We start from the raw sequence: 23,625 nt of genomic DNA, 5'->3' as shown, positions 1-23,625 counted from the left end.
CCTGTCAAGCAGTGAACTGAAGTGATCTGCTTGTGGGTCGGTGCAGAGCAGTGAGAAGAGAAGAGAAATCCATGAAGACAGCAGCAATATTTTTTTTAAAATGTTGGCTCTGCCAGCAAGTAATTTGGCCTCTGCTGAGCCAGCATTACATACTGTTGCAACAAGATTGATTTCTCAATCTCTCCCCCATCAATAGAACAGGTATAGGCCAAAGATAGATTACAAAGGTTTATAATTCTGAATTAGCACCTTGAGTAGGCTACTGAAATGAAAAGCCCTTTGATTAATCAGGAATGGACTTACACCTCAGTTCCAGTACTGAAAAACGCATTCCTAAATTGAGAAAGCGTTTAGAGTACATGATTGTTTTATCGTTCTAAGAGCATGTCTTTCACTGATGCGTTCTAAGGATTAAGAAAAGAAACAAACAGTAGACCTGAGTAGCTTGCCCACCTCTGAGGCAGAATAAACATAGGATCACCAGACTGCTGCAACAGGAACACCCATTCTGGCTCCTGGCAAAAGCTGGACATGGCATAAAGCTGACCACAAGATATCCATCATGTATTGACATTTCCCATTGTATGGTATTTGAGTGATGTTCTGTTTACCACACTTTTTATTTTAAGTTCATGGGGTCATAGAAGGAAAGCTTGAATACAGAGTTGATTATCCAAAGGCTAGCTCTGATATTGTGAAAAATTATGAGAATTGGGTTTTGAATAAGGGTTTCTTGTCAGTGTAGGGGAAACTTGCACAGAGGATTTGTCTGATTGCTCTCAACAGATTAGCCAAAATGATGTCTCTGTTCATACTCCTAGCATACATAATGAAATCCGGAAGGCCCCGACCTCCCTTGCGTTCCAGAAGGCTGTGAAGAGTTGGGCTGGGATGTCAGATGAACCCTATAGGTTTGGTTGTGTTGTGAGGTTGGATATGATGCCTCTGTTATTCTAGTATGAACATTTTAATTCTGCTCTTCTTTGTTGATGGAGATTTTTATTATAGTGTTTTTGCAGACTAGTTGGCTGACTAGAATTGATATGTAAGATGGGTGGCCATATACATTTTCTAAATAACTAAATGAATAATGAACCAGTGAGCATGATGTAGGAAAACAGGATCTTAAAATCAAATGTATAGTCTGTAAATATTCTGCCAAATTTCAGGATTTGAATTTAGTTGATTTAGAAAGAACATAACTAAAAACAGCAAAAAACAAGATTCAGAAGCTCACCCACTTACAGCAGACCAATTCTGATGGAATTTTTTTTGGGGGGGGGGGTTTAACTTCCTTCCCTATCAAATAAGAAAAATACGTTATATGTTTAAAATATTTCATCCCTGCCAGTGTTTTCAGCATACAGTATATCAAAGTGCTTAATGTATTTGCCTGTTCAGTTTACTCTGTTATATCAAACTTATCATGTATTTTATTACTTCTCTGTACTTCATACGCATCCCATTATGTTTTATTAAGTCCAGTGTAATCTTAAATCCGCAATGCACTACAATATATCATTTCCTCTCTTTTGATCAGTGACACTTGGAAGTTTTTTTTCTATATGCTTCAATAAACCTATTACATTATAGATGCAGGGGCCAAAGAATTTCTATAACCAAATGTAAGGCTTTATGTGGTTATGAATTTTCTGTAGATAAATATAAATGGACTTATCAGGTGGATTTTGTGAGCAGATTATCTTAAAATCTGCCCATTACTTCATTCAGGAAAGAAACCTTCAGTCAAAACCAGGTGAGTGTCAATGAACTTGAAAGCAAGTTGCCCAAAGCAAGAGTTTGCAATGCAATTCAAGGCTGCCTTGCTCGTGGTGAAGGCATCCGTCTCCACGATATTGCCCAAAGGGTCACCTTGTTTGGGAATGTTGGGAGTTTGATAAAAGCCGCTTAACATTTCTTGATAGTCATTTGTCCTTGCCCTAAAGCACTATCTAGGGAATGTTTTTATTTTCCTTACTATTTTTCCTCCAGATTATTACCATCAGAGACTACATTCCCAAGATCATTGGGCCCGATGCTTTTGAACAGCACATTGGTCCTTATCAAGGCTATGATCCCACAATCAACCCAACAATTGCCAACATATTTTCGACGGCAGCCTTTCGTTTTGCTCATGCTGCAATTCATCCACTAGTGAAGAGGCTCAATATGCAGTATAAGGAAGACCCAACTCTTCCTAATCTTCAGCTGCATGAAGTTTTTTTCACTCCCTGGAGACTCATTAAAGAAGGTAATGCAATTACATCCACTAGCATTGCTACAATGTTCTTCCTAATTGAATTTTCTTTAAAAAAAATGTTTTGTTTTCATCTCAACATTGTTCTGACTGCTGAATCATTAGCTGACACATTTTGGTTTTCTACTTCTAGCAAGTAGAATTAACTACTCACACTGTTCATTTATTTTGGCTTTCTGAATAAATTTGGCTTATAGAATGTGTTACAATCTGGGAGGGAAAGTTAGAGTGGAACATGGATAAGTGTAAAGTGTGTATGAAATACGATCAAAACTCTCACTTGCTGAATTATTTTAATAATTTGTTGTTTATTCCAAAGGTCTATACTAATTTTTTACAACGTGGTATTATAAACATGATATCAATAATACCTAAACCTCCAATTTATACTGCAGGGATAGGAAACAAAAGGTCCTCCAGATGTTGCTGAATGTCTCCTGGCAACCTCAGCTGGCAATGGTGAAGGTTTTGTGGGTGGTAGCTCAGCAACATCAAGAAGGCCATACCATTGACATCTATTTCTGATATAGGGCTGTAGGGTAGGTGTCGCCAACAAACTTTGTTTCCTTATACAGTAAATCCTCAGCTTAATGGACCTTGATTTAGCAGACTTTGAATACAAGGGACAAAGTCTATCCATATATTCTACACTTCTGTGCAAGCATAAACTCCCATGTGCCATTTTACACATCCATAAAATTCCATTTGGATTGAATGAACTTTCTGTTTTAACATATAGCCTTTCCCCCATTAGTCTCTTAAATCAACAGCTTAACATACAATTTATAAAGAAAAGATTATGCTTAAAATTGGTATAATTGGCCTAATGATATTCAAGAAAGTTTTAATGACCTTTAAGTCTCGGGCAACAAGCCAGTCAGTCAATTCCTGTTGCAACCAATGGATCAACATTTTGTTGATCCAAAAAAAAGCAGACCCTGCACCAGTGGGAAAAATGTGAGGAAGAAAAAAAAAGTGGATGAAACCTAAAAAGAAAGTTTTTGTGTTTAAGCACAGTAAGGCACTCATCCCAACAAATTTAGCTTCTTATAAATGCTATCTTATTTTTGTGGTCTAAGGTGGTTTGGATCCCTTGCTAAGAGGAACACTAACAACTGCAGCAAAACTTCAGGTACAGGACCAGCTGCTAAATGAAGAGTTAACAAAGAAGCTCTTTGTATTGTCTAATAATGCTTCCTTGGATTTATCATCACTTGATTTACAACGGGGACGTGATCATGGGCTCCCAGGTCTATTGTTTTCTTTGTTCTATGTTACATTAGGATGGAACACGGTGTATACTTCCTCTGTGATATGAATATCAGTTATGATTACTCATTGATTTTGTAAGCTGTCCTGTTTCTAAGGATTGGTAAAATAAGTTTCATGCAATGATGACTTTGCTTTTGCACAGAAGTGGTCAAAGTTTGGGATGGGTCAGGTAGATGGTGCCACAACCCATGCTAGAAACAGCCAATGGTGGCAGAGAAATAGTGGTCCTAATGTTGAAGAAATGACCATATCTCTGCCTGTGTTAGCAGTGAGGAATAGCCTTCTTTGATTAAGAACATAATCAAAGGACAAAATGAGGAAGATTCAACATTTGTTTACCAGCCACTTTCCCCCCAATTTGACTGATAGATAGTGCTGGGGAAGAGGTCATATTTGTATAGCTCTTGCCTGCAGCAGTAACACCATGAAGGCAGATCATTATGACCTATGTTGGGCACATTGAAGGTTTGCAGGAGTTACAAAGGTTTACAGGAGTAGACTTCAAAGCATAATTTTAATTAATCCCTCTCATCTACTTTCCAAACTCAATTCCAAAAACAAGAATGGATGCAAGTATATCATGTGACTACAACTCTTTAAAGAATGCCTGGCAGATGAAGAGTGTGACCGTGTGATCGCAAGAAAAGCGTGGCTGCTTTAAAGAGTGGCAGACAAGTACTACACTTGCTGTCCTGCATGTTCTACTGCACCTTTTCCAAATGATGTCCTAAAATCTACATAGGCCTAATCTCTTCTGAGAAAAGTTCTCTCTCTTTCATACAGTACTCATTTTCCTACTTAACTTTTAACTTTTTTTTAACTTTTTTTTTTTAACTTTTAACATCAGATGATAAATTACATTTATGCTTTTAGAGCTCTGTTTTTCAATATGCAATCATCAATTTCCAATCCTCTTTCTTATATAATTCACCTTAATACAAGTTTCTCTCTTTTAATTAATAGAATATAGCTACAGTAGTACTCTGACCCTGTAGATTCAAAGGACATTTGGTCATAAGAATAACTGTTAATAGTGAGTCTGACATCCTTGAGCCTCTTCTTCCAGAAAAGCCCTAAATCAAATTAGTGATTGGTTTGTCATTATGATAAGCAGGACCAAACTGTCCTGGGACATATTAACACGTTCAGTTACTGTTTGGCACCACAGTCTTCAGTATTTGCACTAGCATATTTTGCAATAGAAACAAAATTGCATGTATACTATGTTGGTATAGCAGAATGTCTGAATGCTGTATTGGTGCAATGTAAGATGAATGCCACGTAAAATATTTACTCTCTCAGAGCTTAATTTATATAGGGTAGTAGATTTGAATTGGCAAAACCTATCTCAAATCCCCTCTCAAAGCTTTTTCTCTGATTTTGGGGCTAATCTCAATCAAAACTAGCTTGGCCATATAATTACATTGGATAAGTAGGTTACACAGTTGAGGGAACCAGTGGGATTCCAATATGACAAATACATTTTTCATGCCAAGACAAAGCAATGACATACAGTAGTATTCTTGAAATACAGAAAAAGTACATGATTGCTTTAGGCTTAGTGTACACTTCGATTGGGCACCATCAGGATATATCAGGGTTGTAAGCTTGACAGGAAAGTTGAAAATCATCCCAAAAGTAGGTACTGCCACCTCACTTCCATACTTCTGTCAAGAGAACTGCATGGTTATATCCATAGAGTCCCAAGGATTCGCACTCTACAAAAGGCTTTTGGAGCAAAGATAATTATTTTAGACAGGCATGGGTTCCGTGTTTTAGAACTGACGCACTGCTGACACAGTAAGGATACTTTTATATATATCTAAAAAGAGAGAAATATATTTGAATCTTATTATGCTTACCATATCTGTAGGTTACAATGACTGGCGAGAATTCTGTGACTTGCCAAGACTAAGGACAGAACATGAGCTGATGACAGCAATAGCGAATAAAATAGTTGTCAAAAAAATTATGGAACTCTACAGAACCCCCAACAACGTTGATGTCTGGCTGGGGGGAATAGTAGAAAATATTCATCCTGATGCCAGAACGGGCCCCTTGTTTGCATGTATCATTGGAAAGCAAATGAAAGCACTGAGAGATGGTGATAGGTAAGCTTACATGCATTATTTTATTATGCTTGCTTTGGCAGAACAAATAGGGCCACCCATTTAGATATCAGGGTAGAATTAAGTTTGGCGAACTTGGGCCTAGTGAAGCCCTTCAGTAATGGTATGTGGGAAAGACCTTAGCACCCTGGGCAACAAGACACTGCCAAGGGAATGGTCAGATAAGAGACAGCATAGCCCGCAACTGGATAGTGGGAGGAGCAAGAAGCTCAGAAGAGACCCTCCCTAATTTCTTGGGCTGGGAGACGGGGGGAGGATTGTACTTTCAGACTTGCAAGATTCTGTCAATGTAGCTTTACAATAAAGTAGAATTAGCTCATCTGGTTGTGATTTCTATCTGGTTTACTCTGGGAGACCGACACCTACTTTCCTTCCTGCCTTCCTGCCTTCCTGTCTTCCTTCTTCCAAACAAATTTCTCTATCATTATTATCATCATCATCATCATAACCACCACCACCACCACCATCATCATGAACTATGTTAGCCACTAGGAAGTTACAGACTCTGCCAAGAAAGAATAACAAACTCTCAGTGACTTAAGGAATTGGACTGAGGACACCCAGCAGAACTCAAGGACTCAATATCCTATTCGTACTCGACATAACTACCATCCTCTGCCAACATTGCTCCAGTGATCTCTTTGGAGATGCTATATATCAGTGCAAAGATCTGCAGTGGATAAGCCTGCCTGGAAATAACTCTACCTCATAATGAGGTCCATGTGAACCAGGAGCCTGCTTTACTAGGGTACTGTTGCTGTGTGGAAGCCAAAATGGGTACAATTATACCCACAAAGGTCTTGTCAGTGTTCACACTGAAAGCACATCATTTGCAGTAGAAAGATATCATTGGAGCAATGTTGACAGGGGCAGAAGTTATGTGAAGTGCTCACATGCTCAGTGCTCTGCATCTTTAGTACCTGAGCAGAGTTGCATTCCCCAATTAGTGAAGTATAATTACATTCAGTATTCTTAATACTGCACAGTTAAATCTATAATATTACCATTATTCTATATCCTGCAATGAGATTTATAATCCTTAGTCATTCATGAGATTTTATTTTATAATACTCTACTGCCTACACAAATTTTAATCTATTTTTAACCACATTCTAATACATATTTGAAAATCAGCAAATTTAGTTCTATGCGAGATTGGGATATACACTAATAGTTTGCATTTGTATTGGGATCTTCTTTCCATGCAGATTTTGGTGGGAAAACAGCAACATTTTTACTGATGCTCAAAGGCATGAGCTGGGAAAATATTCCTTATCCAGACTTATTTGTGATAACACAGGCCTGACTGAAGCACCCCTTGATGCTTTTGTACTTGGAAAATTTCCTAAAGATTTTGTGTCATGTGAAAATCTACCTAGCATTAATTTAGGAGCTTGGCGTGAAGTCCTTCAACCAGGTAACTTGAAAAGTAATAGTTTCAACAGAGGTGAATATGTGTAGCTCAGGGTTGAACTGTGGAGTCCTTGGGGTTCTCTGAGCTTGGTTCTTTTCTTGCAAATGTTTCATTACCCGGCTAGGTAACATCTTCAGTGCTAAAATGGGATGGGGTGCATCCACGAGCACCAACTAGCAGTCAGAAGACATGATGAAAATTCCTTAATCTCATAACACATGGACACACTCAACCATAGTTTTAACTGGGAAACTGTCAGCATTTTAGACCAAGCTAAATCCAAATATGCAAGAGAATTCTTGGAAGTCTGGTATTCAGACAAGGCAGCAATTAATAGACACAAAGAAATAAACAGCATCTACATACTATTTAAAAGAGACAAAAGACCAGAAGATCGCCTCACCAGCAATCAATCACCAGCAAACATCACCCAGAGAAGCAAAGGTCACCACAATCAAGCAGCAATCAAGCAGCAAACATATGCTAATCAAAGAAGTACCGGAGGAGCAAAACAGAACCCCCACCCCCACCAGCACTGGCAAGGCAGGCCACAGCACATAAATAGAGAGCAAACCCCATCCCATTTTAGCACTGAAGCTGTTACCTAGCTGGGTAATGAAACGTTTGCAAGAAAAGAACCAAGCTCAGAGAACCCCAAGGACTCCACAAGTAATAGTTTAATCTACAAATATTTACTGATCAATAAATTCTGCTGCATTTCTGGGGCATAATCCTAGGTAAGTAAATATAGGGTTATTGCCTTAATATGTCCCTCTTAGTTAGCAACATTTGCAAATAAAAAATGTGCTGAATATTTTGCAGGATGGAAGCAAAGTGTCTTAATTTTTTCTTGCCACCAAGGATAAGCAGTTTTTCTTATATGAAAAAAATATGAAGGTATTCAAGAAAGATTGCTGAAAACAGAGTCAAAATTGTGGGGGCGGCTGATGATCAGAGCCCCTCTCCTTTTTAATGTACACACTTTGACACTATTGATCCTCCCTGCCCCCCCTCCCCCCCCCCCCCAATGCTACTGGGTCAGAATTAACGTTTAGTGAAGATTTCCTTCTTAAGAATCTAAATTACACCTGGCAAATTGAATTTAGGTTCATGTAAAGGCATGGGATGAGATTAGTTGAAAACCAAGAACTGGCTTTAATTATGCTGTTGATTCTCTAAAAAGCATGGAAATGCAATATTACCTGCTACATTTAAAGAAATCAGTGGTAATACAGTGGAATCAAAACAAATTAATCCAACAGGTGACTATATTGGCAAGGAGAACATACTGTACATATGCTCATGCAGACAACCAGCTACTAGAGCATCCTCAGTATCTGTCAAATGTGCAAGATTTTAATACAGCAGAAATGAGGACTACCAGATCTGGAGTGCAAAACTCTGGATGGGTGGTAAATGGCAACAAAGAAATACAGACAACAGTCCATATCTGAGGGCCCCTCCGAAGTTTTTATTCCAGCTACAACACAGCCTGGGTAGAATATGGGAATATGGCTGCCTAAATAAACCACAGTTGGTTTCACAGGTCATGGTAAGCCACAATTAGTTTAATTATGGCTTATTTAAGAAATCAGATTTAGACCCATAACCATGGTTTACAAACCACAGTGGCAGAGTTCCCACAGTATACTTCCTTTAAATAAAACAAATTCATTTGGCCTAGGCCAATGTGTTAGCCAAAGTAATCACTGTGAGAGACATATTCTGACATGAGGGACATGCCATTATGGGTTCAAGGTGAATAAAAAGTTGGCTTCTTAATATTATTAATAGATATAAACTTCCTTATCTGGGCTGCCCTCTCAAGGTTATCAAGATCCTCCTTGATACACTATGGGAAAAAATGATTCCTTATGGCCTTGCTCAGGAAAAGACTTATCCATTCTCTGGGATAAGCTTCAAAGCAGCAAATAGCTTATAAGGATATAGCTAGAAGAGAGTGTATTAGCGGGGTTTTTTCCTTGTAAAAATATGAGCAAATTTGAATGACAATGGAGAACACCAAGTTTAGACATTACATGGTTAGAATGACAACTAGGAAGAATGCTTTCTTCAGAACAATTTTAGAAGTTGTCTGTATAAAAGAAATTCATAAAGTAAAATCATGTATGATTATGCAAGCACTGAATGATGCAATTAAGAAAAACAATATTTCAACAGTTTAAGAAAGAAAATACAAATTGTACAAAAATACACAAAAGAAATGCAGAAAGTTATAGTGAAGAGTATTTTAGGATACTAAGTACACGTCCCCCAAAAAAGTACTATCTTTTAAAAAAAATTATCATGATGGAAGATTCATTGTGAGAGATAATCAGATGGTGTACTTTATTAGGCAGTAGGTAAATAACAAAAGAACTCCTAGTTGTTGGTCCGCTTGACATCATGGTGAATCAGTTAAGAATAAAGACATAAAGGCACACAATGATACATATATATATATATTTTTTGTCTGCGCTCAGTCATTACTGACCCTGCAGTGACTGCTTGGACGAGTCCTTGCAGTTTTCAAGGCAATTGTTTCGGAAGTGGTTTGCCAGAGCCTCCTTCCTAGAGCAGAGCCCAGCTGGCGAGCGCAGGAGGCGGGGTTTCCGTTGCTTAGCGCCCTTTTCGGGCGAGCGCGGTTTCACGCTTACCGGCAACTGCTCCCAACTCCCGTGCAAGGCGCCGCCAGCATTTTTCCTCCCACCGGAGTGAGAGACCCATTTATCTACTCACGTGAGTTTTTGACCTGTTGGGTTGACAGGAACTGGGGAGGAAACAGGAGCTCACCCTGTTTAGCGTGAAGGCTGGACTCAAACCGCCGAAGCGTCAGCCATTTCTGGCCGGGAACTTTCAGCGTCATTAAGCCACTGCGCCACCGCGTCCCCCTTCAATGATACATTAATTGTGGCCAAATAAAATAGTACAAAAGATTATGCAGATTTTCAGGTTCTCCAGAATTCTTTTTGATGCAGGATGTTACCAGAAGTGGTAATGAGGAGGTTGAGAAAAAAGCATGAAAGTCCAGAAATTAAGTTTGATGTTCTAGCCATCAAAGGTGATCTTAGGTCAAGACTGCTAGACTGAATGCATTAAATCGTGTGATTATAAATTAGTAGTCTCAAGTTATATCTGCCATTAGGAATAGAAAAACTGTTTCTCCCCCAGCTTTGAAAACACCAAAGCCATTAATCCACAACAGAGTATATTATTATTATTATTGTTTTTAAAAAAATCCATGTTACATATGCAATAAAGTAATTAAATCCATTAGACTGTAGTAAGCCCTTTTAAACTCACTAGAACTGATTTCTTGGTATATGTAGGACTGCTCTATTCAGCGAGATATATTGCTGTAAATTGTTATCCTAGGTTTCTGTTCCTAACCATGGTGATGCTAAAATACACAAACATGCATTGTGACATCACAATGCAAGTTCTGCCCTTTGGTACTTGAGTTATGATGTCACGTGTAAGGGGCAGAGTTTTATCCCTTGCCACCACATAGATGCTTATGATTAATTTAATCACTGCTGCCTGAATAAACAATGCAAAATATTTGCCACCGTCAGCTGTTTCTTCAACAGCTGAATAAGCTGCATTGTTAGGCCCCCTTGAAAATTATTATAGCAAGACAAAAGAAAAAAGCAAAGCAGTAACAAAGCTGTTCCTAAGTGTGTTACTTGTTTTAATTATCGAAAAATAAGATTTGCACATTTATTTAATTTCTCTCATTTGCTGCCATAATTTCCTAATTTTATCAGTGCAATAAATGTGTATATACTGTATGCTTTACAAAAATATAAAGATATGCATTTTTTTTAAAGTTATTGTATGTGAGCACATGCAGAGTTATATCAACATTTTGGGCTTCACAACTGACTTCAGTATGAATTAAATGCCCCTTAAAGTCCACAGGAATAATAATTTAGTGGAGTGGATGATACGACTTGTATTTCATTGTATTAAAGCCACCATCATCAAACAAAGTTAGTCCATGAGCATTAATGTGTATATTCTAACCATATTTAGGAGTTTTTAAACGCATGTTCTGTTTTTACTTCAAGAGTTGCTGTGTGGTTTTCCAGCAAAAGTGGAACATGGTGACTTTATCCATTGCTTCGAGGCTGGAAAATCTTTGGTAACCTACTCCTGCCACCACGGGTATAAGCTACTTGGACAAACACAGTTATCCTGCACAAAAGGGAAATGGAATTCAGAACCACCAGTCTGTCAAGATGTCTCTCTTTTTTAAATCCGATATTTAAAAAATATCATGATTAAATATTTCAATACAGCCACACTAAACGTAATTTGTTTTGTTCGTTTTTCATATATATATAATTTTATTGAAGATTCTTACATGAATAAAAGATAAACATAAGAACATATATAAAGGACAGTTAAGAAAAAGAAAAAAGATAAAAGAAGAAGTGTGAGAAACAGTACAAAGAAAGAAGAAAAGAAAAAGATAATTGAAGAAGCAACTTCCGATCTTCTTTACAGCTGTTACAAACCAACTTATTACCCTCCTCCCTCTCTAAGATTATATCATCTAATTCCCCTCTATCTCATATTCAACCTTTTTAATCAAAAAATCCAGAAATCACCATTTCATTTTTTCCATGTTCAGCAAAAAGTCCATAAAAGGTTTCCAGTCTTTTGTAAAAGTACTTGTTGTTTGATCCCTGATCAAACAGGTCCATTTTGCCATTTCTGCAAATTCTGCCATCTTCACAATCCATTCCTCTGTTGTGGGACTAAATGTAATTAATGTTGGAGGACTCAATAACTGTATATCTACCCACTAAAAATTCATTTTTCTGCTAAGGTCATTTTGATGCCCCCCCCCCCCACCTCCAAATCTAGGTATCCTTTCAAGTTGCAGCATTTCAGAATTCCCTCATGACAAGGAAAGAATTACGTTCATTAAGATAAAAGCATAAAGAGGTTTGAAAAGAAAATTAAATGAACAACACTATGTAGACTTATAGAAGAATAATCTAGATAATTCACCTGGAAATAGCTTGATATCTGTGTGACTGAAGCTCTTCATCCCTTGGGGTTTGACAGAGCATTCCTTTCTTAGTTCTGGTTATTTCTCAAAAATCAGGGCTGATCACTTGCTTTAAAATTCACTACCTATATTATCTTCTCCTATGACCAGGATTCTAGGAGTTGAAGGCACCCATCTCCAGGGGACTTCATAGACCCATGCATTATTCACATGAACATTTCTAGTCTCTTTAGTTCCAGGAAGCAACTTAAGCATGACAAAATACGATGCCTTAATGCCCTTTGAGAGCATACAACTTACTTTAAGGAACATTTAATAGATTTAGTTAGTAGGAAGAGAAATGGGATTCAGCCTGATTCTCTATGTTTAAGTCCAGCTCTTTGTCTTGGGAAAAAGGGACACAATTCTGTTTAAATTTCTCTGGTGAAAAACAAAAATCTGCTGCTACGCTCCTTTTGCTCACACCTTGTTATATTGTTTTCTTGGATGTAGAGGAATATGGAACCGTCAGTAATAGTAACAGTAAGGAAAGACCCTTTTTTCCATCCTGTGATGTGTGTGGATTTTGTTTTTTGGCCAGACTTTTGTTTGCTTGAATTGCACAGTTGGGAAAATGCAAAGGAAAATACAATTTCAACATCTGTATTAAGATTATATCTTTCCTAGGCCACTTCACGGTCACAGACTTGCATTAAGTCACCCTCTGGAGGAGATGGGTGGTATATAAATTTAATAAATAAATAAAAATAAGTAAATAAAATTAGGTTGTTGAGTTTCTAAGGACTCCACATCAGGCAAGTTGATTAAAAAAAAAAAAGTGGGGGAAGAAAAATATATTTGAGCCGCAGATGACCATAGGCTGGAGCAGACTGCAGCCATACAAATTAGTTCCCAACTAGAGCTGAAATGGCTTCAGATGGCTCTAAGGATATTCCCACTGCTTAATGAAGAAGGCATTAAGACCTATATGATTGTCTTTGTTTTCAGTTTGAATAAAGCATGGTTTATAAAGTGCTTTGGATGAATGTACATACTCATTAGCCATTTTTAGAGAAAAATAGCTCATTTACTATTTTTAGAGAAACTATTTTTCTCTAAACACTCCTGCTGGTTGGAGTGCAAAGGAATGATGTGTCACCATTCAATCCAGTTGTTCATGAAGGAACTCCATTTTAACATTACAGTTCAGTGATATGGCTTAGGACGAGCAATTGAGCGAAAACCAGTTAAATTGTGAAGGACTAGGGATTGGAAGGCAAAATTTCACATAATTCTCAGTTACTAGGCCACATATTTTCTCTCTGGGTATATGTGCACAATGCCATTTGCTAATTAATATAGAAAGTTGCAATGTGATGCTCACAAACAGAAACTATCCCAAAGAGTGCCCCATTGAAAGCAATACAAAAGGGAGATGGTATAAAATTGCTGAATTTGTCCAAAATCTGCTTCACATAAGTGATCATATCACCACAGTTCTGGTAGCCACTTACATAGCATTTGTGTACACTGCCATTATTATAATTAAACTTCACTTGCCCTAAATTAGAAAGGAAGCATCATCTTCAGGTAGATTCAGAGACTTATCTCATCGATACTTAATCTATTTCACAGACACATAGGGATCATAGGGAAGGATCACTTTATTTAGCTGTTTCCTTGGAAGGAGGAAGATTTCCAATCCTGCAGATTTTTCTATCAATTTCTCATTAAAAATCTTAAAGATATTTTCCAGATTTGATCCACGTCTGATGGGGCTGCACTTATTTGTCCGAATGAAGTGCCAGTGGGAGGATCTCTTTTACTATTTAAAACTTAAAAAACAAACAAACATCCATTTACAAAAACAACCATCTTTGAAGAGCAGAGACTTCTCTTCCCTAGCATTTCTTACAAGAACTAAAACACTTTACAGGTTATTGCAGTCATGAGATAAAGGTGTTATAGAAGATGTGTTGTAGTAAAAGGATCTCAAGCAGGTGAGGAGAAACAGGAGCACAGAGAGTGACTGTGGGGCTCAGCCTGGTGGTGCAGGAGAGGTCTCAATCCCCTGATAATTTCTTCAGGCCCAGCCTCCTTCCTGCCTTGATCCAGCTTCTGGTTAGGACCCACTACCACTAACTGTCTTCCTGGAGAAAAGAAATACTGGGCGAAATAATAATGGCAATACTGCTACTACTACTAATACTGTAGCAACAATTTTTGGCCTGAGTAGCTTTAAGGCATACTGCCAGAGAACAGCTGCCCTTTGGAGATGAAAACAAGAGCATCGATCTTATATTTTAAAAATTGATTGTATTAAAAATAAGAAAAGTAACAGAACTTTCTTTTAGCTTTAGGTGGTCAAATGTCCAAATAATCACACTGGGATGGAACAAGGCATTTAGCTGGTAAGATCACAATAACAAAATGCCACAGCAAGATTGGATTCGGATCCAGATGGGGTGATTGATTGATTGATAAATCAGAGGCAAATTTCTTGAAATAATTAACAGCCATATTCAGAATAAGAGAATCCACAAAGCAGATTACCGTGCCTTAAAAGAAGGTAATTCGATTGCAAACCCTCGCCCTCAGCTTTTACTTTACTCCAGAGAGGAGGGGTTGCCCAGCGCCTGACTTCCATTGATTGCAGCCTTCGGCCTAGGCTGCAGCCCTTCTGCTGAGCTCCTGTTGACCCCTAGAGATTTCTGGGTTGTGATTCAGGGCCTGAACCCACCTCCAGCCCAGAGACGTTCAGCTCTGCCTCTGCCAGGGCTTGCAGGTACCCAGCCCTTGTCATGTAGAGTTCCTCCCTCCTCCCCACTCAAGCAGCCCTTACGCTCTCTGCCCTGAAGATGATCTCGGCTTTAATTTGGCGCCCTTCCCATTTCCACCCCCAGGGAGCGCTAAGCCGTCTTGGGTGGGTGGCTTAGCTCTCTGCTTTTCCTGGAAATCTGCCCACCAAAACAAAGTGGCTGTTTCCAGTCCCCTTGTCTGCCTCTTCCAGCAACCCTTTTTTCCCCCCTCTTCCCCTCCCAGAGACCTGCTTCCTTTTACATCCCCCAGCTACCTCCTTCCCTCTCGCTCGGGACAAGAGAAAAACGTCAGCAAGGCTGATGCCGAGAAGAATCTCTTGAGCCAGCCCAGGCAACTTTCTTCCTCCCTCATCCCTTAAGGCTTGGCTGTTGCAACCAGCACGATCACTCACTCTGGGGTGGGGGTGTTGGCTGGCTGCTTGCAGGCTGGCTTTCCTGGCTCGTGTGCAGGACTGGATGATTGTGGGGGAGAGAATGTGTGGGGTGGATGGATTGCCCATCCCTAAAAGGAAGGAAGAGTCCCACAGGCAGTTTGGATCGAGTTCATTATTAGGACTTAGTTCTGTTTAAACGTTTGGTCATAAGAAAGATGGAGGAGTTTGACTTCAGCTTGCAACATGCAAGGCCCATACATTCTTTAATGAGGCCAGAGGTGCTTGGCTTTTCAGAACACACCTCCTCCTTTGTGCTCTGAGATTATTCATCCTCCTTGTTCCTAAACACTTTCTTATCCTCAAGCTTGTAAAAGACAAACTTGCACAAATTTATTTCATTGTACTGCATCTCTGTAGTGCTTCACATTACTCGCTAATAAGCCACTGTATTCAGGTAGACACCCCCATAGATGATGAATTCATTTGCATGCAATAGATTCTCTATTAAGCCGCCTTATCGACATTTCTTAGAAGAGAAAGTGATTCAGATAATGCTGTAGGAAAGAGAGCAAATAGCATCGTATACCTCATTATGTCATTTGTGACACATGGGATATTGTTGTGTGCTGATCCGTTTGCCTATGGATTTAGATGATATGAGGGGGAAATGTGACTTTCTCTTTTATTCACATCATATATTCTATCTACCAAAATACCATGCAAAATATAAAAGTGTTAATCGCGTTATAATAACACTCTCCCTGCCTCTCAGCAGAGTAATATTCTGACAACAAACTGAACGGGCAAGTTGCATAAATCTGTAATTTATTCTCCAAGACATTGTTCACATACAAACAAAATAAGCTGCGGTATATCTCCTGTATGAAAACAAAGAATGATAAAGGGACTTGACAAAATAAGAAGGAAAACAACCATCAAAGACTCTCTGTAAAGATCTTAGATTAATTTATACAGTAGGAAGCCCTGACTTGTTTCCTGTATGTTTACACAGCATGTTCTCCTTTTTCCATATACAGTCAGGCAGATGAAAAATAAATCAAGGAATAAAAACCGGCTGAGCAGATATTATGCTGCAGATACGAGAGGCGTAGAGAAACTGACAGTCCCCTCTCTGTTACGTTGTCCTGGGATGTTGCTCTGTAGAGAAGTTCTCTTTTTCCCCTCATACTCAGAGCCACCAAAGTGACATAGAAAGATATGTAGTGGGATAACATTCCATACTGAATAAGCCACAGGATATACCAGACCCCACATCGGCCAAATTGAAATAAATCGGCCTGAAAAATCTGAATCTCCAGAACATCTTCGGTAGCCCTCTTACTGAGGTAAAGCGAGAAAGTTCACAAGTTTTAGTTGCTTTGATAAGTTCATTTTATCTTTTTGGACAGAATAGAAATCAATCTCATTTGTGGGTGAACTCTAAGCTTTAAATAAAAGTTGCAGGATGAACAATATGGCTACTCCACCTATACTTTTCCTTTTCTTAAAAAGAAGACTTGGACCTCCATGGGACTTCCTGCATACCATTTAAGAAATTTCTCAGATGGGCCCCCAAAATGGAAAATATTGTCTTGGCTATAAAAAAGTTCACTGCTGATACCAAAATAAAGCATCTGCAGCATGATTCCTAGAGCACAAACAGAATTAATATTAACAGTACAGGCAGGTTGATGCTAAAGAAAAATAGGACCTCCAAAACTAAGAGCCTAAACTGTCCTGGTTTCTGCTGGAAATCTTCAGTGAAGCTTTGCCATAGTACTGTACAGCTCCCTGCTCTTCTGGGCCACCAGCAACCTTTCCAGCCTGGTGCTCTCAATTCCCCAGGCTGCTTCTCCAGTCTGAGGTTAGTTGGCTTCAGCCAGTAATCACAGCCACCAACTGACCTTCCCCATCTACATTTCTAAATCATTAATTTATAGCCTCCCTCTTCCAGCAACTGTAACTAAGACAGCCCTAACTGATTTAAGCCAGTTCAGACCAGCAAGATGGCCTTTTGTCCTATTTGGTTACATTTAATTCTCACCCGGAAATTACTTATAGATTATAAACATAACAAAACACAGATAAAAAAGAAATGGTTCTCCACATCCTTATTGATTTGGTGAATGTATATACCATTCAGTCTTGATGACTCACGGCAGTTCGTAGCAATAAAACACAAAAACCAACATACAATAAAAGGAACGTAAATAACAACAGAACAGAAATCAATTAAAGCAATGCTAATTCCCATAACCACGATGCCAACCAATATTTAATTTTAATTTAATTTAATTTATTCAGTTCTCCAACTGAATAATTCAGTAACTCCAAACAACTCTGGATGGCTCACAATATAACAAAAAATATTGGGTGGCATTTGTTTTCAAAGGCTCTGCAGAACATTGAGTTGTAATTGCTTTGTGAAAAGACATTCAAGTTAGTTATAGTCTGGCCTCCAGGGGGAGACCATTACATAAGGTAGGGATAATGCTAACCATAGATGCTCTCTACAAGCAACTGTGGACTTCCCCAACCTGGCACTTCCCACATGTGTTGGGGCTGCCTTTCCCAGAATTCCCTCTACAGTATTAAGGAATTTTGGTAGTTACATCTCCATATCTCTGCAGGATGCCAAATCAAAAAAAGCTGGTCCTTATTGCTATTCAATTGCTATCACTACTCCTGGTGGGCTTCTTCAAGGCATTTTAGGATCAAACTTCAAGACATCACCTTCTTTTTATAATGGTATTATGTTTTTCTGCAACCATCAATGAATGTGACAACCAAAGCAATCTCCCATGTCACTCTTCTGCTAAATATGTGAACATCAAAGGCACTTTCCAGAAGATAGCAAAATGTGTACAGGTAAGATGGCCACACTGCTCTTTCAATTAAGATGTTACACCACAAAATTCCTAGGAAGTTTCTAAGTTATATGTGTGATTCACAAATGTTGCAAATGTTTGGTTTCACTGTCTTTTAACATTTTGTATTTTATGATTATAAACACTTGAGTGACAACTGTTTTCTAAGCTTAAGGTCTACCACAGAGAAAACAAATTTCTGTAAGAAGGTGAGTTGAAGAACAGTGGCCAGCTCAAGGCCACCAAGTAAATGTCTTGGATGGTGTTATAAACTAAATTTGTCCACTCCAAGGTCTGCACTACACTGACATATCTTACTTGATAAATTTTCTCCTAAAGGTGTAGAAGAATAGATACCTGTCTATTTTCTGAAGAGCAAAGGTTCTTTTAACTATCAAAAGTATTTCAGATGCATAAACCGTATGCTTTGAAAACAATGTAATCATAAAGTGAAGCAACATCATAATAAAAACAGATTAGGAACACCAAAACAGCATAGCAGACCATGAAAAAAAAAATTCTGAATCAAGTGGCACGAAAGAAATAAACTAATTTCCATTATATCACACATAACCTAATTCCAGGGATTTTCTCTTTTTTTAATATAAGGTTCAGTGTAAACTTTGCAAGAACATATATTTGTGTTTTGAACATGTTTTTATGAATAATGTTGATTATAATAGTAAAATTTGAGAGCCAGCTTGGTCTAGTGGTTAAGGCACCAGGCTAGAAACCCAGAGATTGTGAGTTCTAGTCCTGCCTTAGGCATGAAAGCCGGCTGAGTGACTTTGGGCCAGTCACCCTCTCTCAGACCAACTCACCTCAAAGGGTTGTTGTTGTGGGGAAAATAGGAGGAGGAAGGAGTATTAGGTATGTTCACTGCTTTGAGTTATTTATAAACATAAAGGAGGGATAAAAAAATCTTTTAAAAAATCTAATACAAACTAAAAGAAAAGAGAATAGAAAGGAGTAAAAAGTGCAAGGAAAAAGAAAAAAGAAAGAAGAAAGAGAAAAGAAAGAATATAATAAAGAAAGAGAAAAGAAATATACAAAGAAGTAACTTCCAACCTTCATCACAACAAGTATAAAGAAATTTAGTGACTCTTCAATCCCTCTAAGGTTACAAACATTTATCTCTTCATCTCATATCCCATCTCTTATCTATAAATAAATCCATTTAAAAAAAAAATCTTTTCAGTCCCAGTGTCAGCAGAAAGTCCATAAAGGGTTGCCAGAAGTAAAAAAATATCCTGTTTTAACCTGGATCAAATAAACCAACTTTATATTCCTTCCTTTTACTTCTGTCTTAATCTTTAGTTCATTCAAATATTGTTGTAGGATTTGATTTATTTTCATTTCTTCTTTATCCCATTGCACAGAGTTCTTCAAGGCTTTAATAATAATCTTTTGTAATTCCAATAGGAAAAAATTGTCCAGGTTACTCTCCTGTTTTGTCATTTGTATTTTCCTTTTAAATTTTAAAACCTCAAGCAGTTTTTCTTTTGTAGATCCAATAAAACATCCTTTTCTAAATCATTCTCTTGGTCTGTCAATTGTAAATCTACTTTTGATACCATCTCTATCTTGTTAGATAAAATTCTTTCTACATCTGTCATTTCTTCAATAAGATATTTTGGGCATAGTCAATCCATAAACACAGACATCATTACTGACATTGTTGATATTGTGGCTACTCTTTTCTGATTCCATTCTTCAAAAGCCTCCTTCAGTATTTTTATTGTTATAACATTTTGCATCATTTTGTAGGTTTGTGTATCTTTCCTCTACCTAAAATCTCTAGTCCCCTCTAGTGTCCAGGTTTTGAAATCCAATTTGGATTTCTTTGTTATATCTTGTAAAAACCAAAGCAGGATCTACTTCCCACAAGAAGCTGTTTGTTCTTTATAATTAATTCCAAAATCTTATTGCAAAAGTTTCAATATTGCAATTTTATCTGTTATCTAAGATCAAAATTGTATTTAGCTTTTTGCTGTTAATTTCAGGTTCTTTAAATTCTTAAGCTTATGATTAAAATTTTCTTTCAGGATTGAAGACAAACTCACCTGGTGTTTTCAAACTTGTCTTTCCAAAGGTCTCTAATAGCTTAGAAATAGTTAATGAGCAATTTCCAAAAGTGATTAGAAAGTGAGATTTGTGAACCTCATGTCCTTTAAAAGTCTCCACTACCGATGTGAGCAAAATGGCTAATCCTATCATCTCCTGGTGCTCAAATCTGTGGAAAACCACTGTCCTCATGAGGAGCAGCCATCCAGAACACACATGGGTGATCCCCTGTCCCCTCCTTATCCAGAGAGGTCCCAAGGAACTGGTCTACTCACTGGTTCCTTGGTCTTTGATGTGGTCATTGACTCTGCTTTTGCAGAGCTGTCTTCAGTTCGCCATACTTTACCCTGAAGTCAGGAACACATGAGATTGTCAATAAAACTTTCTAAATCAATGGTTGGACCATACCATCTTCCTTAGGACTCATTTGTATTCTTTCACAGGCTATGAATCCTTTTCTGTTTGATTAAATGTCTCAAAGTTACTGTTTCAATCAGTCAACAGCTATTTATTCTTGTTTACTCTAAAGCACTACCATTTTAGAACCAACCAGACATGACAAACAATCACAGTGCTTCTAATCCATAAAGCAAAATTAAAGGGGATCAATGACTAATATACACAACAGCCAGATTAATGGGAGAGCTTTTTACTCCAGATGGAGAAATATAGCATCGCTACACGTAATTCTGCAAAGATTTTGCCATATCTCTGCATAACAATAATGTAGGATTGCTGGCTGATCATGGCTTCCTGGCACAAACAGCTCAGTTTGTATATGTATGAATAAAACAAGCCAGAAATGAAAAATGTTTATGTGACATCCTGGTTCATTGCTCCCAAACAAGCCAGTATAACCCCATTTGTTGTTATTTATGGGACCATCCTTTAGGAGTAAGGTTTAGATTTCACACCAACTGTTCATTTCTAGCAAGACTCTGCAGCACTTTGATTCAAAGGTCAAAAGGTACATGCAGAAATAGCACCCATCTACAACTTTATAAAGCAGACATTGTTTTTCCCAGAATCACACGGCTGCCATGTGATTGGGGGGGGGGGCAGATGCATTTTGTTAAATGCATTTTTTTCATGGCCCCACACACTCTGAAGTACCTATTTGAATCTGAAGCACTGTACAGACTTAATTTCTAGATTATTTTACCTTTTGCAAAGAAAGGAGTAAACCAGAAGCAAACAAGCTGCATGAATCAGCATGCTGCTTGTTTATAACAACTCAAGATAAGAAACCAATTCTGGCTTGTCATTATGTGTAAATGTAACCATTTGTCTGTCTCATACGCTATACAAAGGTGATTACTATCTGCTAGCTGCCCCCAGTCAGGTGATCTGGAATACAACAAATTCCAGATACTCTACATGGCAAAATTATCAAATTCGCTTTCCTAAGAGAAAGGTTATTGCTCATACAACATGTGTTATGTATGCAAAAAGTCCCAGACTGAATCACTAGTGTGTTTAGATGGGACCTCAGAAATCTCCAGTCTGAAATCTTGAGAAGTCAGCGTAACTACCTAAAGCAGGAAGTTATTGGCAAGTGAAGGCTGACCACATAGTGGGTCTGCCTAGCTCATGAAGCACCAAGCAGCATTTAGTGTAGGCAATGACAACTAATCATCTAAAATGCCACCATAGGTAGCCTCATTTAGGGCAATAGAGCTGTGCAATATTGTAGATAAGCAATCAATATCCTCTGCCTTTATCTTATGAACTTGCAAAATAAACTGAACGATATAGAACTTTGGAGACAGGGTAAAAATAAATTTCCCTTAAACTTTTGCTTCCTGCATAGACATCAAAAGACACCATTTGTGGGAATAAGAAATTTGCATAAGAGATGGATCACAATCCTGATAAGGGTATGTTAGGGGAGTAGAGTTACAAAGGGGTGCTTTGCTTAGTTGGAATTCCAAGTGATAACCCCCTTGAAGCAAAATTGCAAAGTAAAACAACCAAAATATCCAGATGGGAGATTACCAGATAATTCCTGTAGGCCAGACACTCTCTCTCTCTCTCTCTCCCCACACACACATACACACACACACATACATAATGATAAACTACTTCCATATGTTCACACATACACCAAGCAGATATGTAAATGTATGAAGACAGAAGGAGTCGAGCTTGACTCAGAGGAGACTTCACCTAAACTCCTTATTATAGCTTCTCTCTTCACCCTTTTGTATGTGCTGTTACATACATTTTCAGTTGCAAAAAGCATTGCCAAAATCTCAAAAGAATATATTTGAGGATCTGAGTACACTCCTGTTTGTTTACCAGCTTTGGAGGTGGGAACTGAGTACATTTGTAGAAAATGTAATTCAAATAAATATCTCCAAATTTTCTTCAAATTCTCCAATGAATAGACTACAGATGAAGGCCCTGCAACCACAAACCACAACCTCCTTCTTCTCCACAGGTGTGTTACTTGTGTACACAACTGTGATCCGTAATCTATCCATGCTGTTAGCATTCGTCCTTCTTGATGGCAGGGTCCACTTGTTTTGCATAGGACTCACCTAATTTGCACAGCAATGCGGGATGCAACCAGGGGTTAGGCTTTTCAGCTGGCTTGTCGCAGAGGCTGATGTTGATTAGAGAGATGGAAGGACCACCTAAGGTCACCCAGCTGGCTTCAGTGCTTCAGTGTCTCCCCACTCTTAGTCCCACATCTTAATCACCATACCACATTGGGTCTCTACCTGAAATCAATCAATCTCTCTCTCTCTCTCTCTCTCTCTCTCTCTCTCTCTCATCTATCTATTCAGGATAGCTATATCTTCACTTTATCATCATATTCATCTAAACAGCGTTTATATCTGAAGAGACACCATGGTCACGTGTGCACGTGTATTTAATACTGTGCAGTGTGCTAAACCATTTCATGGCAGACTGGCTGATACCTCACAATATTCAATTCATTCATTATCTCAAGGGAAGTAGAAATGTTCAGCAAAGACAAGATTCAAGAGAAACAGAGGAATGTTATAAGAAAAAAGCGCCCATGAATCTCAAAAGTTTTTCAAAGCATCTTCTGCTTTCTCTCCTGCTGTTTGGTCTGTTCTAAGTGCAAAAACATGGGTGGGCTGATTAAGGCTTAAGGCTACATCAAATCTTAGGTTTTATCCCATGAAACGCAAATGTCAACAAAGTCAGGGAATGCAGCCTGCTTTGCTTTCCTTTATATATCTCCAATGGCATTCTTGTCCCTCTGGTGCCATCTTTTGCCATGATGACAGAGAATCTGTGACTATTAGAATCATGTGAACGTATAAGTTAGAGCTAAGAATATGTTTCAAGTCAGTGTAGCAGATTTGGTAATTGGATTAAAGGGATCTTGGTCCAACCCTTCCCTTGGCTAAACGTTCATTGATTTGAGCCACACTTATCTTTATTGATTAATATGTTT

The 23,625-nt window shown here is 38.2% G+C and overlaps 1 protein-coding gene across 1 annotated transcript in view; it reads left to right on the top strand.

Moving 5' to 3' along the window:
- The window catches only part of TPO (thyroid peroxidase), a 50,628-nt gene extending 28,581 nt beyond the window's left edge, over window positions 1-22,047 (top strand). The window contains exons 7-13 of the mRNA XM_007431184.2: window positions 1,993-2,251; window positions 3,337-3,507; window positions 5,403-5,640; window positions 6,867-7,075; window positions 11,143-11,316; window positions 18,035-18,132; window positions 22,006-22,047. Coding sequence (XP_007431246.2) covers window positions 1,993-2,251; window positions 3,337-3,507; window positions 5,403-5,640; window positions 6,867-7,075; window positions 11,143-11,316; window positions 18,035-18,132; window positions 22,006-22,047 — 1,191 coding nt within the window. The remainder of the gene's footprint in view (window positions 1-1,992; window positions 2,252-3,336; window positions 3,508-5,402; window positions 5,641-6,866; window positions 7,076-11,142; window positions 11,317-18,034; window positions 18,133-22,005) is intronic.
- Window positions 22,048-23,625: the final 1,578 nt, after the last annotated feature.

This window comes from Python bivittatus, unplaced genomic scaffold (genome assembly GCF_059951505.1).
Source record: "Python bivittatus isolate LINGU-HERP-01145 unplaced genomic scaffold, Pbiv_v1 ctg000020_np1212, whole genome shotgun sequence".
Taxonomy (NCBI): domain Eukaryota; kingdom Metazoa; phylum Chordata; class Lepidosauria; order Squamata; family Pythonidae; genus Python; species Python bivittatus.
The sequence above is the reverse complement of the archived record's forward strand: the minus strand, read 5'-3'. Positions and strand labels throughout refer to the sequence as shown.